The sequence below is a fragment of the Musca vetustissima genome, unplaced genomic scaffold (assembly GCF_032173495.1).
Source record: "Musca vetustissima isolate MV318-11 ecotype Yass unplaced genomic scaffold, APGP_CSIRO_Mvet_v1 utg39050, whole genome shotgun sequence".
Classification (NCBI taxonomy): Eukaryota; Metazoa; Arthropoda; class Insecta; order Diptera; family Muscidae; genus Musca; species Musca vetustissima.
This window is the reverse complement of record NW_026886967.1, coordinates 63,912-83,345: the sequence shown is the minus strand read 5'-3', so window position 1 is coordinate 83,345 and position 19,434 is coordinate 63,912. Positions and strand designations below refer to the sequence as shown.

Genomic DNA, 19,434 nt, shown 5'->3' with positions numbered 1-19,434 from the left:
CGAAATCGTTATTGATGAAAGAAAACGAAACAGAAGAAGAAGAAGCATGAGACATCTCGTTCGGATCAGTCAGTGAGAAATTAATTTATTAATAATAAAGTTAATAACAGAAAAAAGCAAACGCGACGCATCGCTCGGAAACAAAGAATAATACTTCAACAAAAAACAAATTGAAGTAAATTGTTGTTTTTCTGGATGACAAAATCGATAAAAAAAAATTCTTTTAACATATTTTTGCTCACGACAAATTAAACAGAAAAGAAAAATACCAATGTAAAACGACGAAGTGAATACAAAAATTACGTAGAAAGAAAAAAAGTTTTCCAAACAATAATTTATTGCATACTTCACACAAAACAACAACAAATTACACAATAAAGAGCTACTAGTTTTTCTACAATTGATTATAAATATTTAAAATAGAAAAAGAAATATCTATAGAGAAGAAAAGCATATATATTTTTGTATACGATTTCCTTTTTTTGCTCTTGATGTAGTGGATACCCGAAGAAGAACCCTTGAAAATTGATTTTCCCCAACCGACCAACCAACCAACAGCTGTAATTGTACCGAGGAAAAAAGTGCAGAAAAATAAATATAATACATATGTATATGTAGTGTATATATAAAGTTTGTGTGTGTCAGTTTGTGTGTGCGTGTGTTTTGCCGTTGACGTCCACTCGCCCTGTATTATAACTCGAATTTTATAGTGCATTTGTTTGTCTCCCTCGTCAACGAAGAAAAGCAAAGAAACAAGAAATCGGTTTTATTAGACACAAAGGCTCCATTTGGCAAACTTTAATAAAAAACAACAAATAAGTGGCCATTATTAAAATTAAAAAAAAACAAATCGTTTAATAAATTAAAGTTTTTTGTGAAAATCTTGACCATCTAACTTTGCTGGTTCTGCCGCTGTTTTCGTTGCTGCTGTCGTCACCGCCGCCGCCTTCTACTCTCTGCCCATTATTGCTGAAATTTCCAGTCATATGCAATGAATATTGTCGGTGATTATGAGTATAGTTCGAAGGATATGCTGGGCCATGGCGCCTTTGCCGTTGTCTACAAAGGACGTCATCGCAAGGTAAATAGAAAATGCAAAAACTGCATAATTTATAATCACTCCCTCACTTTATAATGTTGTTGCTCCTCCTCTTTTCTTCTTTACCTCCCTCTGTCACAAATGATGGTGGAGCTTTCCATTGCAAATGTAGAGTGTAAATGGAGCTTGTTTTGTTTCGTTGTATTCTGTTTTTTTCTTGCCTTCTTTTGCCGTTTGCCTTGGACATTTCCAAATAACTGTAAATTGTTGCTGGGCATTTTATTCTTGCTTCTATGTATGCCATTTGTTATTGTTTTTTTTTTCTGTGGGGTTTTTGTTTTTGTTATTCTTTAACAATTCTATGCAATGAGAATTCATTTGAGAGAGCCTTTGAGTTATGGTTTTTGTGAGAACTCTCTGTGTAAAGTCATTGAGAGATGACTGGCCGTAAGCCCGTAATGTCAAAAATATGCAATTATGAAAGGCGAAAAATTGTGAATTTCAAGTGTTTTAAATTAAAATAACTTAAAAAATCATATTAGCGGGAATAAAAAAGACCTATGCTATGTTAAGAAATACATTTGCCACTTAAATAGAGGGATAAAATTGTCTGAATGGCGAAAAAAGTCTTGGGGGAAACTGAATGGTAGTCTGCCGGTGTCAAGTAAGTTAGAATTTTTAGAAATTATAGATTTTTGTAATAATTGTTTTATATTTTGTAGAAATAAAACCCAAAAGGACATTAGCCAGTAGCTCAGCATGCATTTGAAAATAATCCAAGAAGGGGTTCGAAGAGAAATGTGGGACCCAAAGTCCTTAACGTTTTGCCAACTCACTGAGACACAGTTCCTATTACGTGCAGATAATCTGCCGGGACAAAGTTAGAAGAGAATTGGAAAATTAAATTATACTTATACATATTAGTGGAAATGATTTGGCCTCTGTGATAAGTTAAAATATTAACCTGTCACTAAAATTATGTGATCATATGTGTCAAGTGAGTTAACATTTCAGAAATTTAAGATTTGTATAGATCATCAAGGTAGGGAAACCTAATCACTCACTACCGAAGATCTAGAAATCGACAAGGCGCTTTTCAATTCCACAAAGAACAGTGGGAAGATGAAAGAAAATATGCACATTGTAATTAAGAGGAACCCAAACAAAAATTTTGCAGATTATTAAAAACGAAGACTGTGTTCTTAGGGACTAAGAAATTTAAACATCAGGTTTCATTTGAGTCTTAGGAATTAATGCCTGACCTTCATAAAATAAACCATGGTTTTATCTGATCCATTGAAAATGAAAAAGGGGTTCATCTGGTCTACAAAATGATCCATAGGTTGTTGTAGCAGCCGAGTAAAACTCGGGTCGTTTCGGATTGTAGACCCCTATGTCTTGGAAACGATTAACCATGCCTATGGACTAAGCTGAGAGACGTGGCCGAGTAAAACTCGGATCGTTTCGGATTGTAGGCTCCGCTGTATTGGAAACGATGAACCATGTTTACATCTGGTTTATTGAAAATTAACCTTAAAAATTAAATTAACCATTGGTTCAAAAAGTGAATAGGAATTAACGCTATTTTATTCTGGTCTATAACAAATTAACCTCGAACTCCTCCGATCAATAACAAATGGATTCTTAAATAATTTTGAATTATTTAAAAATAATTTTGATCTACTCAAAATAAACCCTAACGAATTCTGATATATAGAAAATGTAACCTTAGATAATTTGGTCTATAAAAATAAAATCTGGGTCCGTTTGGTCCATACAAATTGAATCCTGTCTTTATATGGTCCTTTTGAGGACCATAGAAAAATTATTTAAAGGCGTAGATTTTTAAATATTTTTTTGGTCCTCAGAAGGCTTAGATTCTCTCAGATTGGTCCTTAGGAAGACCACAGAAAACTTTTTTTTAAAAATCTACGCCTTCTGAGGATCATTCCTTCTATATTCATCTGATAAATTTACAATTGAACCTGGGTTCATATGGTCCATACAAAAATGAAACTTTGAATTTATCAAGCCTGAAAAAATTTAAGGGCATTAATATGTCTTTTTAGATGTACTGGAGAACCAACTTTTTTCATATAAACAAATTCAAAATCGTTCCAATTAAGTTTTAAAAGAATTGACTGTTATTTTTATTTTTAATTAAATTTTGTTTTGTTCTAATCAAATAAACTAACATCCATTGTGGTGGATTCCAGGGTAGATGATGTCAATTCTTTATTCTCCTCACATTCATTGAACTGCATATACCTTACTTCCGAAATATGATAAAAAAAAATAACAAAATTGATTATTGTTTGAAAAAATGAATAATAATAATACACATTCGAATAGTTTTGTTAATATTGCAACACTATTATTGTTCCTCATTAAACTGCGCATTAAAACCACCCATCAGTAAACCATGTGGGACAGACATGTATAAACAAACAAATAATTTTAGTTTTTACGCATTTATTCTCTAAATTCTCTTATCTTAATAGTCATAGTTCACCTTAAAACAAAAATATTTATTTTTTGTTTCTATTTAAATTGTTCTTGTTTTTCTTTTTTGTTTATTCTATAGTTTAGAAAAACTACACGAATTTGTTGATCTCTATTTTTTTGTCTTTTATTTTGCCTTTAATTTGAACTATTTTTTGTTTATTTTTTAATCAATTTCTTTATTTTATGTTTTTTGTTATTGTTTTTGTTTTGTATTTTACTTTGTGCTACAAATTCTAAATAATTTTGTATATATAGAGACAGATAATATAAACATTTATATATGAATGGTTAGGCACTTATATACGCCTGGCTGGGTGTGTGTGTTCGGAAGAATATGACAAAAGATTAGAATTCATAAACAAACATTGCTACAACAACAAAAATAATTTATAATTTTATAATAATTTTTTATTTTCAAAGCTATGCTTTGTTTGAATTTTTGTTTTGAATTCTCTCTATTCAATGGTTATGATATTTACCTAGCAATTCTCCAATACGTTCCGCTGCCACCCAATTGATCTTTTTTTTAATTCGTCTTTATATGGTTGAACTACTGTTGTAGGTGTTATTTACTTACTTATTGTTGTTGCTATTTTTGTCTGTGCCTTATTTTTAATTTGCAAAAAAAAAGTTCAAAACGTTTTTTACTAAACGTAACGAATATTTAATTGACATTGTTTGTTTAGTACATTTTGTCAATGAATTTAATTAAAAGTAATTCCAAAAATGGCAAGCCGCAGAGAGGAGGAGGAGGATTAGAGTATATCCACAATTAAAATATGGTCAGCAATTTTTATTTGTAATGTAGGTGTGAGGGTATTATTATTTAATAAGTATTTATTTGTAACTTCAAGCTACCAGGGAATTAATTAAATATTTTTGACTAGGTTTCAGAGGGAATGGAATTGGTCGGTAGTTATTTTTAGGTGAGAGTCTGGAATATCAACACATGTGAAAAAGAAGGGATCTTTATGAGTCTATATAGGTGAGGTGAAGTCAAGAGTCTCTATACACGAGCTGAGGAACAGAAAGTCTTTATAGAAAATAGGCTAGGGAGTCTCCATAGACGAGGTAAAGTCATTATAGATTTACCGAAGTGCAACAGGTCTTTGTAAACGATGGGGCCGATTACTTTCATGGATGAATTGAAGGTACAGGGAGTCTGGCTCAAGGTGTGTTATTGAACGAGCTGAAGGGACACGGAGTATTTCTAAACTATTAGAGGGGTCAGTAATCTTTATAGCTGCATGTTGAATGGCAGACATTCTCCTTTGGGCGAGCTGAAAGATTAATGAAATTTTATAGATAGATGAGCTGAAGGTTCAGACAGTTTTTATAGGTAGGATAAAGGCCCGGGGAGTCTTTATAAATGAGAAGTCTTCAATCAGTCCTTATAGACAAGGTGAATGGTCGGAGATCCGAGCCAAACCGAAGCTGAAGGTCTAAGAGTATTTATAGACGAACTGAATGATCATAAATATGTATAGATTATATTAAAAATTCTAATAAGACTTTGTGGACATGTTATGGGAGTCTTTAAAAGGCGAGCTTATTGACCGGGAAGTCCGATTTCGTTTCCACGACAGAGGGGTCTACGATCCGAAACGATCCAAGTATCGGAAAACGTCTGTCATCTCAGCCCATTGTGTAGAAGCAATATGGGTGCTACAACCACAACCAGGAAGTCTTTTGTAGGGAAAAAAACTTTTAAAAGTTCAGGGTATTTTTATAGGCGAGCTAAAGGTCCACGATATCATTACAGACAAGCAGGAGTATGCGAGCTATACGGCCAGAAGTTCTTATAGACTTTTTAAATAAACTGGAAGTCTACTGAATCTTAATAGACGAGCTGAGGGTTGAGGAGTCTTTATATCCAAATCCAAACTGATACCGATTTTTTTAATAAATTGAAGAGGAAGTATTTTTTTTTTTTTTTTGAGGTAAAGATGGAGCTGTTCTGAAGCTCAAGCCCCAGAAGATTTTTGAAGATTTTGAATATCTACTATTTACCTGTAATTTAATATTTTGGATTCTCAAATGATAGAAAAGCTCTCTAGAAAAAATTATATATTTTGGTAATGGCTACATATTTCGCCCATACAGGGGCACCCGCCACTTTTCGGTTAATTACGGGTTTTGAGAACGTTTTTCCAACCGAATTGCTTGTAGTTTAATTTTTTGAGTTTTTAATGGCTTGTATTTCCTTACAAAAAATGTTAAATACATGGGTCAACCTCTTTTATAGCGGTAAACTTAAATTTTCTGTATTTTCAGGATTTGAGAAGCATTTTCAAATCAGTAGGTTAAAAAAATAATCTAGGAATATATTTCGACATCATCAAAATCTTATGTGGGGTAAAAAATGCCACAGTAAATAATGATGTAGAGTATAAAAGATCGACCAGATTTAACATGAGCTCTTTTTTTAGGTATTTTTTGTTTGTTTTTGGTTTCAACGAACCATCGAGAGTGAATGCACCTCCATTTCCCACTTCATTTAAATAACAGGTATGGTGCCGAACATTATTGAATGTTAATTTCCAATATTTTGTTTCTTTTTTGAAATCAATGACCCATCTGTCATGTTTTTCCGCTAACTGATTACATAAAACGGGGTTACAAGCAAGAAAAAAACAGTTGTGAGACTGTCACTCCAAAAGAACCAGTTTTCCAGCAACATAACGTTAATGATGTTGATGATGATTTTTCTAATAAGTTGTAAACATTGTTAAGTGGGAAACTCTTATGACGATCGAAGATACTAGAAAATCGTTATGGTGATGGAAGATAAACATAAAAAAGGAATGATTTTCATTATAGTTTCGGGAAGTCAATGCATTGAACCCATCAACAAGATTCTCAAATATTTTAACGAATACACTAGGAGTGTTCTAAAATACCATTTTTATTTCTTTAAAGGGTTAGGGGTCTATATGTGTAGACTCTTATGAGCCTCCAGTGTGTTATATCAGCCTGGAACAATTTTCAGCAAATGTCGCCAGGGTATGTGGTGGTACTTCAGCATAAATTTACTTCACATTTCAAGAAAATAAGGGTTGGGAGTTGTTGGCTGTTACCAGTGGTATTCTAATCATTTTAAATTGTATTTATTTTCTTAGAACTTTCTATACTTTTAAATCTATATCGCTCATTTGCTGAAAGACCGGTAAGTTCCACTGTTCCTTGTAAGGTGTGAGTCGATTGAAAATCTTTTTTTTTTATTTAAGCCCTTCATGCTGCAAATAAGCGATATATGGTATATTCTTATTTGTAATCTAAATTAAACATTTTCAAATATAACTGAAGTGTGCTCATAAAGTAATTTTTGTTCCGGGTTCAGAATTTTAGTAATATATTTTTTTATTTTTATAAATTAAGCGTTATAATTATATATATTTTTTTCTATAAAACATATTTTATTCGCCTTTAAATTTCAAAATCTTGCGATGCTTTTAACTCCACCCAAAAATCTGATCTCATTTAATTTCCTTTATAAATTTCATCAGCTGTTTTAATTTTTTACTTTCATAACATCATTTTTTTATTCCGTTTCTTTGTCTTTGTATTTAGTTTCGAATTTATTTTCTTCATGTTGATTTGCCTTATTTTTCCTTATTGTAGTTGCTGTTATTATTTGTTGTTAACATATATTTGTTCAAGTTCATCATCAGCTGTTTTGGGTTTTTTTTTTTATTTTCTCTGGCTGTATCTCGAGTGGCTGCAATATTTAGCTACCATATGACCGACCAGATACATAGCCTGTTATGACCAGGTTTCTTCTTGTTTTTCTTGGTTTTTGTTTACATTTCCATTTTGGTAACTTGTTTGTTGTTTTTTGTTTTCGATCAGCATTTTTATTAATACATATGCCTACCATTACGCACAAAACTTGGTTTGAATGAGTGGATAGACGGATTCGATACGTGTTGAATAAGAGAGTGAATAGTAATTCAGATATGAGGAAGGTATAAATATTATTGGGAAATCGTGAAAAGCCGCCAAATTGTAATTGACGACCTCGTAGTGGCACACTCACTAGGCACCAAATTGCATATAATTTCGATGGGAAATTTTCCTAAAATGTGGAAGATTAGGAGTCATGATCGTGGACCCATATTGAAAACTTTTTGTATGGAAATATACCACCCATTTATAACCCCAATTATTAATAAAATTGTCTGCTAAGAAATTACCAAATTACAGATAGGTTGCATAGGTTACAGTAAGACCGGATAAGACATTCAATGCATATATGAAGATAAGACGACCATCGGTCCGGTTGAAGATAATGAGGTTTTTTTTTTTAATGAACGACTGACCTCTTCTCCTATATCTTTCTATGTTAATCTATGATCTTTTTTATCATAGTTATTCTTTTGAATTGATGTTATCGTCTAGATGTGAAATTAAAAAAAATAATACACCACCCAGACAGAGGGCAACAACAATGTAATTGAACTCCCACCCGCTGCCAGTACCTACCGGCATTTGATGATAACACCGAGTAAATTGTTTGCAATGAATAATTTATAATTATATTTGTGTGTTTGAGATTGTGTTATTATTATTATTTTCTAGCTGATAAGCAGATTTTTTTCTTTCAGAATACTTTCATTTTAATTGTTCCACTACTACTACTCGCTGAGATCTGTCAGAGGAGCAGGAGGAGAAAACTACTGAAAGTAGAAGTCGAATAATCAACAAGTAAAAAGTTCGGACGTACTTTTTATATTTGAAATCGATCGGGACTTTTATTTGGGGGCTATAACATGATGACTTTTTGGTACTAAGATTTCAAGGTGTTGCAATGGTGGAGTTCGGCTTCTGAAAAAAATAGAATTCCTGAAAATTGTTTCAGATTATTTTTTCGAAAAATTCCTTTAGATTTGACTTATGTAGTTTTGTTATGATTTTTTTTTTAATATTTCACTGACAAGCTGAAAATCTTTCTCTAAAATATATATATATATATATATATATACACATATTTATATTTCCAACAATAAGGATAAAATTTCCTAAAATATCAAGTGTAAATATAGCCGCATAAAAATATTCCAATATAGTATACACAAATAAGCATAAAGAGTTTCTGATACCAGCAGCTGTTTAAAAATGTTCACAACTTCTGAAAAAAAACCTCCAGTGATCTTTTACAAAACACAAGGAGGATCGTGGCTACACAAGAAAAAGAAGAAGATCCAAAGAGCTACTACTCACTCCTTCTATAACACATTTAAAATTATGTATATCTGTCTGTCCCGGTTAGCAGATTTTGTTTTGTCTAAAAATATGCCAGGAGAAAACGGGCAGCAGACAGACAGACACATCTTCCCTTTTTATTTTTATTATTTGGGATATTAAATGCAGAGATTTTCAAACAGACCCTGACATTCTCTAGCAGTGCAACCAGTGATTTTTCTTGTAGGGTGCTGCCTCTTTGTTAGAAGTCCCCATTACACGTGTTCGGAACAATAACAACAAACACGACAACATCACTAGTACACACACTTCAATTCAAAACTATTTTATTTTTGCGTTTTAAAAATACATACAGACAAACACCGCAGCAACTGAATGTGAACGACGATGTTGATTGTCGTCGCCGTAGTATCGGATTTTTTTGTTTGGTTATTTTCCACATGTGTTACTTTGTAAGCGGTAGCGACAGTCGAGTTGAAATGACAGACAGGCGAATAGCCAGACAGATATATTGCAATCTCTCTTGAGGGTAAAATGTTATGCCGCTTAATGAATGCAGAAAGTAATTTATATATTTTTTTTTTTTTGCATTACTCCCATATGTACTTACATACATGCGGGATATTTGTCACATTTGGAGGGTTCAATTCGTTTGAATTTTGAAAAATTGTATGGGGAAGTTGTTTTTGGTTTACATTAGGGAGATATATTTTTAGAAAAGAAAAATAATGAAATAGCAGGAAAGGGAAGAAGGATGTTTTTTTTCTATAAACATATTTTATCGAGTCTAATTCAATATATCGTGACATGATATATTCTCAAACAAAAAGACGTAACTACAACACAATTATAGTACAACAAAGTGACTAATAATTATCCGATTGAGACTAAAATTAGTACAGCGTACCAAATTGAGTGACAATACAGTGACGTGTGTTGAGTTTTGCTGAAATCGGTTCAGATTTAGACATATCTCCCACAAATATTTACCTCCGATTTTAGGTAAATGGTGCACCAAAGTCCCTATATATCATTCGATTTGCACGAAATTTGGTATAGCCTACTAAATTAAGTCTAGAATGATGTTGTGTGTTAAGTTTCGTGAAAATCAGTTCAAATTTAGATATAGCTTCCATATATAGTTTCGCCCGATTTTAGGTAAATGGTGTACCAAAGTCCCTATATATCTTTCGATTTGCACGAAATTTGGTATAGACTACTAAATTAAGTCTATAATGATTTGTGCTAAGTTTCGTGAACATCAGTTCAAATTTAGATATAGCTTCCATATATAGTTTTGCCCGATTTTAGGTAAATGGTGCACCAAAGTCCCTGAAAATCATTCGATTTCCACGAATTTTTGCATAGCGTACCAAAATGAGTCTAGAATGAAGTGTGCTAAGTTTCGTGATAATCGGTACAAATCTTCATCTGGCCATTGGCGGGTTGAATTACCGATTTGATCCACATTTTTCATAGAGTAATATTCTAAATATAGATTAAGTTAGACACTTATCGGTCCACTTCAATCCACTATTTATAAAAGATCGATCCACTCTAAAAAATATAAAAAATAAATTTCGAGGATAAAAAAACCGGTTTCCTAAATTGTTGAACCGGATAATATTCGGTTTTAAGCGGATTTTTAACCGGTTTCAATACCTTACATGCATATTATTCGGAAGCTGGTAAACAAACGTGCTAAATTTATTGAACTGTACTATTATCGATTTTATTTTCGGAATATCCGGTTCAAAAATTTAGAAAACCGGTTCTTTTTTCCTCGGAATTTATTTTCTTATTTTACTCTGTGAGGATGATGAGGAGACGTAAACAATTGGGAATCTCAGGTGCCGCTGTCCAGTTCTCGCCTGCAGGCGACATCGATTAGTCGGTTCACTTTCCACAATTCTAAAAAAGTACATCTTCGGAAATAATTTTGGGTCATAAAATGTCTCCTCTGAGGATATTCAAATATTAAAACCGGTTTCAATACCTTACATGCCTCTTATTAGGAAGCTAGTAAACAAACGTGCTATATTTATTGAACGGCCGTACTATTATCGATTTTATTTTCTGAATATCCGGTTCAAAATGTTTCGAAATCCGGTTCTTTTTCCTCGGAATTTATTTTCTTATTTTACTCTGTGAGGATGATGAGGAGACGTAAACGATTGAGAATCTTAGGTGCCGCTGTCCAGTTCTCGCCTGCAGACGGCATCGATTAGTCGGTTCACTTTCCACAATTCTAAAAAAGTACATCTTCAGAAATAATTTTGGGTCATAAAAGACCTCTTCTGAAGTCATATAAATCTGTAGACAATCACAGCAGAGGCCACATATTATATTTGGAAAGATATCCTCTTCAGCGTCATTCTATGTAGTGATGACCTCCCGAAAAGTAGTGTCTTAAAAGTCGCTTGAGCTTTTTCTGCCTTGAGGATGACACTTATTGTGTCTCATCTATTAAAGTATGGCCTCTTGGAGTTTTTCTATTTATAAAATATCTTTCGAACTTTCTTTCGTGTGCAGAAGTTATTACATGGTATTTCAAATACATTTTCAGACCTTCTTCCTTTTGTAATTATGTAGAATCCATTCCTTCTACATAAGTCCTATGTAGTGGTCATTAATTTTATAATGAACCCATATATTCTAGAATAAGGATCTATGTAGGTCATATCGAACCCATCGCATATATTCCATAGTGGGGATATTTTATTCTAGAGGAGGTCCTCATTTTGTTCGTATAGTAGAAATCTACTTCAGAGGTCCCTAAATACAATTCTATAGCATAAACAACTTCTTTGGATGTAAGCTGGTCTATAGGGTAGATCTCTTAACTAAATTACTTACTTCTATAAAATTTTGAAATTTCTAAACCTAGTTGACCTACTATAGCGTGTTCAATTCAAAACAAATTTATTATTCAATGCTAATGCGTAAATTGTAATTTTTAAAATTAAAACCATTTTCAAAGCCATTGAGTAATTTACAGTAGTGGGGGACGGTGGCAGAATGACAGCAGCAACAACAACAATGAATGAAAAACTAATGAAATGTTGTAATTTTCTTCTTCGGTCTTTTGTCATTTCCCCATCTCATGATTGTGGTTTTGTCTTCCAATTACTTCTGCAAAGTAGATACATACTTATATACATTACTAGATATGTATATATGTAGATAGGTACACACACTTTGCTAAACTGTGTAATTAACAAAAATAAATAAAGGAAAAAAGAAAGGTAAACTTGCGAACAAAGAAAATTTTAAAGCAACAACAACAAGAAACAAAATTGTTATGAATTAAGTCAACAAAAAATTATGGCAAACTAGCTGCTTGGCTGACTGACTGGCAGGTTGGCGGTCATAATGGTGGTACAATTTTCATTTTAACAAGTAGGAATAACAAAAACAAATATCGGTAGGAAGGTAGGTTGTTTGGTTAAATATGTAGGACATGGCGAAATTGCTATCAATATTATTTTCAAAAATATTCCATGAGTCATGTTTTGTAAGTTCCTGGTAGGAAGTAATACAGTAATACTATAAATACCACTGGGTCTTTATAAAGACCGTTGGTATCTACACAGAGGTCCCTATACAGAACAAATTGATCTTTATAAAGACCAGGGGTCTCAATACAGACCAATTGTTCTTTATAAAGACTAGGGGTCTCTATACAGACCAATTGGTCTTTATAAAGACCGGAGGGTTCTATATAGACCAATTGGTCTTTATAAAGACCTTGGGTCTCTATACAGACCAATTGGTCTTTATAAAGACCGTTGACCTCTATACAGCCCAATTAGTCTTTATAAAGACCGTTGGTCTCCATACAGTCCAATTGGTCTTTATAAAGACCTGTGGTCTCTATACAGACTAATTGGTCTTTATAAACACCTGCGGTCTCTATACAGACCAATTGTTCTTTATAAATACCTTGGGCCTCTATACAGATCAATTGGTCTTTATAAAGACCTGCGGTCTCGATAGAGATCAATTGGTCTCTATACAGACCAATTGGTCTTTATAAAGACCCAAGGTCGCTATGCAGACCAATTGGTCTTTATAAAGACCCAAGGTCTCTATACAGACCAATTGGTCTTTATAAAGAACTATGCTCTCTATACAGACCAATTGGTCTTTATAAAGAACTATGGTCTCTATACAGCCCAATTGGTCTTTATAAAGACCCGAGGTCTCTATACAGACCAAATGGTCTTTCTAAAGTCCTGTGGTCTCTACTCAGGTCTTTATACTGACCACTCTGGCTTTATAAAGCCCTGTGGTCTCGTTACAAAAATTGCCAACAATAAAATCGTATGTCTATGCCCGATAACAAAAGAAAATGTAATTAGATCTCTAATCGATTAATTTGATATTGAAACACAATATATCAACAATTGCATTTCCAATGTTCGTGACAGTCAGCAAATACAACCCACCCATATCATTACCTACCCACCGTGTGTATTTCATTACACTTGACCCACTAACAATGAGACGGAACAAAAAACAAACATATATAGAGCTTCCAATCAAAGTTTACCTACCTGACTGCCTGCACTTGGATTTCTGATGATGATGACAACGATTCTAAACTATGGGTGAATAAACAAAAAAACTGAGAATTCTCAACAATAAATAAACAATAACCGAATTACTGTCCCCATAATGCTACCAGAGACAAAAAAAATGTTGACAAAGCAACATTTTTTTTATAAACGACTGCTGGCCCTGCCTGCTGCTGCAGCTTATTTGTTTGGTGGCCTGCCTGTCAATTGTAAAATAATTTAAATGGGGCGAAAACAGAGTCAAATTCAAAACAAAACAATGAAATGATAAAGGCAAGACAAGGCGTGCCCATAAAGTCTACACCAATTTTTTAAATGTTGTTATATACCCTTATCAGGAACGAAGACCTACTAACATTTTTTGCACCAGATATTTTTGTTTGATAGATAAACTTGGAGGTTTAACTATGATTATATTATTCGTATAAGATAATCTTAATACAGTGGAATCCCAATAATTCGAAGTTCGCAAACATATAAAATAAACGAACTGCCCATTGAACCCCTTTTTCGACTTTTATACTCTCCACCATAGTATGGAGGGTATATTAGTAATCACTCTAGCGTATAAACGAATTGAGATAGATCGTCAAAATTTTGCGTAGAGTCGTCTTTTATCTGCAGGTCAAGTTCGAAGATGGGCTATATCGGTCCACGTTTAGTCACGGTTTTCAACCGTATTCGCTGAAATTTGGTACTTTGAGTTCTTATTGGGTAGAAAATCTCTTCACTAAAAATTATAAATATAGGTCCAACTTTTCTGGTAGCCCCCATATAACGGTACCCCCCATTTTTCAGTTTGTGGGAGGGTCTTGATCGAGTTTTTCAACCGAATATATCGACAGGCATTTAGGCATCTCCTGTTACCTCCTGAAGGAAAGAATTCAGATACAATTAGTCATAGCCTCCATATAATGATAACCCCAAATATTGTCTATTTCCTACACTATGTCCTCCTTAAGGCATCCTCCTTCAATCGACGCTTCGGGATTTTAGAAAAAATCACCCCATTAAAAAATTGCTGAAATTAGTATTTGGTGTACATAATGGTTTAGATAAATCGGTTTGTAGAATTATCGGTATAGGTTCACTTTTTGGTATGTTCCCTATATTTTCATTTCAATTATATGTCAGCGTATACCTATGGTGGAGGGTACCCAAAGTATCCAAAACATAACACTTTCACTTGTTTTTTTTGCTCCAGTTTATTCCAAAAATCTGCATAAACAACATCGATTTCATTCATTCTGTGTGACTACTTTATTTATTGATCCTAAAACTAATTATTTTTTCGCTTTCTCTCTCTTTCAGAAACATTTTCCCGTGGCCATAAAATGTATTACCAAAAAAGGTCTAATAAAAACGCAAAACCTTTTGGGTAAGGAAATTAAAATTCTCAAAGAATTGACAGAATTGCATCATGAGAATGTCGTGGCACTGCTCGACTGTAAAGAGTCACAGGATTGTGTCAATTTGGTTATGGAGGTAAGTGCGAAAACAAAATTCTTCTGTCAATATAAAAAATATACATGGCAAAACAATGAGGGGGGACTTTCAAGAAGGTCCTTGAGTAATAACCTATTAATACAAAAAGGATAGGAGGGGGTTTATTCTTTTTATTTACAAACATATTTCAGGTTCTGAGGATGTTCAACTATTTCCTATTGGCCTTTATGATCACAGTTTCCCTTTACACCTATAATTTTCTAATCTGAGATTGTAATTAGTAAAAAATCAGTACGTCTTTCCACCTACCAAATGATCTTCCTCTTAAGAAAGGCATTTTCTGAATTTAAAAGACCACAGAACATAATGGGATTGGTTTGTTAAACCAAATCCAGGGTCCATAAGCCAAGATTTTTATGAACTGTATTGTGTGTTCCGATGAGCAATTCCTTTATTTCCATTTTTGGGTAATTTACCCAATAAGAAATAGACTTCATTGTTTTTTCTCTTCTAATGATTCATATTTTTTATTGAAATAACAATAATAATTATCACAAACCGCCACCACTGCACCATATATTTTCGTTTTTGGATATTTTCATTCACAAAGACTAAGAAGAGCCATTCCATGCCTCATTGCATTGTCTTATCAAAATAAATCAGATATACATACCTATATACCTAGAATTTTATTTCTAGAATTTCGTCATTGGGCTTTTTTCTGTTTTATCCATGGAACAACGAACCACACCACCACTCCATATGCAAAGTATTTGGCTTCAAAGATAAATAAACAAATTTAAATACAATACCAAAAAAATGCAATCATCCAATGAAGACAACGTAGAATGCGAGAGAAGATACACAATTTTGAAGTTCATTGACTTTTCAGATAAAAGGCCATGATGCGTTTTTTTTATTTTATTTCCTACCTACCTCCCTTGCGTTCAATTGAATTTAATTTTGGATATTCAAATATTTGTACTAAAAAAAAAAAAATAAAATTTAAAAATATTTCGCTAAACAAATATTGTTTTAGAATATTCGTAATGCAATGAACGATTTTACATTCATTTTTTTATTTGATGCGGAATAAGAGGCCATCGTATTTTCCTGCGTGTGCCACTTTGGCCATTGGCCTTTTTTTCAGTGGGTTGAAGAAACAATTGGTTCCTCATTTCATTTCCAAAGAAATGACCTATTAATTAAGTAGATACATATGTATTTATGTATGTGTGTGTGTTAATTGGCAAATTGCAAAATGAATTGTTGTTTTTTCTTCTTTTTTTTTTTTTGATGATGACGACGTTGCAATGTTTTTTGCTTCGTGCCATAAATTGTATAATTTCTTGACCCCATTTTTTATGGAATTTTGTTTTTCGATTTGCAAACAGGAAATGTTTTCTTTTTTGCCAATCTCAAAATTTTAAATTTTTCAATGAGGGCGCATATAGAAGAGATTCAAAAGACATTTTCTCAAGAATTAGATGTGCTTCAGAAGACCGTTCAGGGATCTGATTCTAAGATATTCAAAATTGAAGGAAAAAAAAAATGTTCTGAATGAGTTCTCTTAAATCCTTCAGAGTATGTTGTATCATCTATAGGAAAAGCATTCTATCTTCTTGAGGAGATCTGATTCGTATATTTTTCGATATTCAATGCATTGAATTTGCTTTGCCGAATGAGATTCTCCGTGGATTTTCTATCTATATAAAATCTACTAAAGTTCTTCCATCAATATAAGTCTTTCTTTAGGCATTCCATGTCAAAAAATAGCGGCTGAAACTCTTCCAGGTGCTTCGCTTTTCACTGACATATATAGAGGAGATTAAAAAAAAATGTTATAGAAAATAAAAAGCTTCAGTAGGCAGTTCAGAGTCTTCCGAAGGACCATTTTGTGGATCTGAATCCTACATTTACATATTAAATATAATGAAAATATTTATTCTCAAAGAGTAATTTTGAGTTTGTTCTATCTGAAGAACATCTACGAATGTTCTTCCATCCATAGAAGTCTTCCTTAAGGTATTCCATGTGACAAATATCGACTGAAATCCTTCCAGGGGTGGATACCTTTTCAATGATGGCGAATATAGAAGAAGTTCAAAAGAGATTTTTTAATGAATAAAGAGCTTCAGAAAGCAGTTTAGGGACTTCAGAAGGAGTACTTCATTTCCTTGAGGATCTGATTCCTAAATTTATATATTCAATATATTGACAACTTTTATTCATAATGTGTTCTTATGAGGATTTTCTATCTATATAGTTCTTTCATCCATAGAAGTCCTTCCTTTAGGTATTCCATGTCAAAATATCGGCCCATGATGGGATCTGATTATCCCAATGGGATGAGGTGCCTTGAGTAGACACATTTTTCAACGAAGGCAAATATTGAAGTGGTTTCTAAAGAGTTTTTTCTAAAGAATAAAGAGCTTCAAGAGGTAGTTCGGGGACTTCAGAAGGACTATAACTTTATGAGGATCTGATTCCTATATATAGATAGATATATAGATAGATGGAAATATTCCTTTATATATTCCATGTCTCATATAACGACTGAGACTCTTGAGTAGACACCTTAAAATAACTTACACCTATAGAACTCAAAATCGTAATGAAAAAATGTTTGTTTGTCCCACATCTTCGTTTAATGTCTTTGACCTGCATTTCACTTTAATTTATTTTACTTTCTTGTTGTTGTTGTTTAAATTTAAATACATTTTAATTCATTTTTTTCTTCTATTTTTTAATGATGACAATAACAACAAAGTCAATGTTTTATGCCACCACCAACAACCATCATCAAGGTTATGACAATAACCGTGCGGCATCACAGCCACTTCTGTTGTTGCTTCTGGAAGTATAAGAAGAAAGTGTTATCAATGACTGGTTTTGTAGATAGAATACTGAGGTTCACTTTCTTAAATTGGAGAGGATAGGATAGTTGTAGTGGATTTGAGAGAATAGCCAGTTGCAACTGTTAACCCTGTAATAAAAATACCAATTTGTGATATCAGAACTTTCCAGAGACCATATGCCTTTATAAAGGTCGCAGATCTCTACCCTGATGCACTTTGGCTACAGGGATATGTATCCTAAACAAGTGTCCCTTTCTTGAAGCAATTGTATGTCTCTCTAAAATCTAAAAAAAAATCTCCTGGATTTTAAAGAAAATATTTTAAGGATAGGACTGGGTTTTTAAAGAAATTTCCAGAAGCCATTGGAAAAGATTTAAAAGCAATATACATTTTTACGAGCCAAAAAATAACCACACATTTCTTTTTTTAGGATTATTCTCCGAACTACATTTTTTTTGAGTTAAAAAAAAAACAAACAAATTAAAGAATTGTTCAAGAGCCATGCCTATGATTATACCCTTCACCACACTGTGGTACGGGGTATTATGTCTTTGTGCATATGTTTGTAACAGGCAAAAGGAATCGAGATAGACCAATGGTTCCTTGCATAGAATCACTTTCTGAGTCGATTTATTCATGTGCGTTCGTCCGTCCGTTTGTTGATGTTAAATTGAAAACAAAGTGCAGGTCGCATTTATAATCCGATTTGGATGAAATTTTGTACAACTCATATATTTGGCTCAAGAAGTTGGTGAAAATCGGTTCAGATTTAGATATAGCTCCCATATATATTTTTGTCCGATTTAATGTAAATGGGGAACCAAAGTCCCTAAATATCTTTCGTTTTGCACGAATTTTGGCATAGCGTTCTGAATTAAGTACAGAATGATGTGTGCTAAGTTTTGTGGACATCAGTTCAGATTTAGATATAGCTTCCATAAATAGTTTCGCTCGATTTTAGGTAAATGGTGCACCAAAGTCCCTGTAATTCTTTTGATTTGCACGAATTTTCGCATAGCGTACTGAATTAAGTCTACAATGATGTGTTCTAAGTTTCGTGCAGTACAAATACTCTGGTATTGATTTTCTGTTTATTACTGACAGGAATATGGAAAATAAATAAAAAACGTAGCCTGCAAGAAAATCTCTAAAAAATAGATTATCTTTATAAATACAACAGATTTTCCACGTAGAGGAGAATATCATTATCCTCCATACGAAATCAAAAGGATCTCCTTTTAAAAATCCAATATATATTTTCCTCTGAGTAATACCAAAGAGATCTTCTTCTAACAGCATATCATTCCATATTCCTCTAGAAGAATTCCAAACGATTCCATTTTAGAAGAAAAATATACCTTTCTTAAGAATACAATTTGATTTTCTTATAGAGGAGATTCAATAGCCTTTATAATATTCTATAACAACAGATCGTCTTTGCTACAAAACATATTCGCTTAAATATTTTTCAAAAAATTCTTTATTTTTTTTCTTCCCTATAACTTACAAACAAATTGTGCTATGTTTACAATTACTTACATTTACATATTAGGCGAAATTGTTTTGTGTATTCTAAATGGAAGGTCCATATATATATATATATATATATATATAATTAAAAAAGAAAGAATATTACAAGACTAGTTAATACACCAACAAAAAAAGGAAGCTTATGTATAACATTTTGGTAAAAGAAATTGTTCTTAAAAGTAAAAAAAAAATCATAATAAATTATAGTCATATTTCAGTTTGTTCAAGAAAATGATCACTTATTGTAGTTTTTTTTTTGGGTACATGATTTGTTCTT

The 19,434-nt window shown here is 32.7% G+C and overlaps 1 protein-coding gene across 1 annotated transcript in view; it reads left to right on the top strand.

Annotated features, from left to right (window-relative positions):
• The first annotated feature begins 976 nt into the window (after positions 1–976).
• LOC133334469 (serine/threonine-protein kinase unc-51) overlaps positions 977–19,434 on the top strand; it is a 45,251-nt gene continuing 26,793 nt past the window's right edge. Inside the window, 2 exon segments of the mRNA XM_061542762.1 lie at positions 977–1,081; positions 14,635–14,808. Of these exon segments, the coding sequence (XP_061398746.1) occupies positions 992–1,081; positions 14,635–14,808 (264 nt within the window). The 5' untranslated portion in view covers positions 977–991.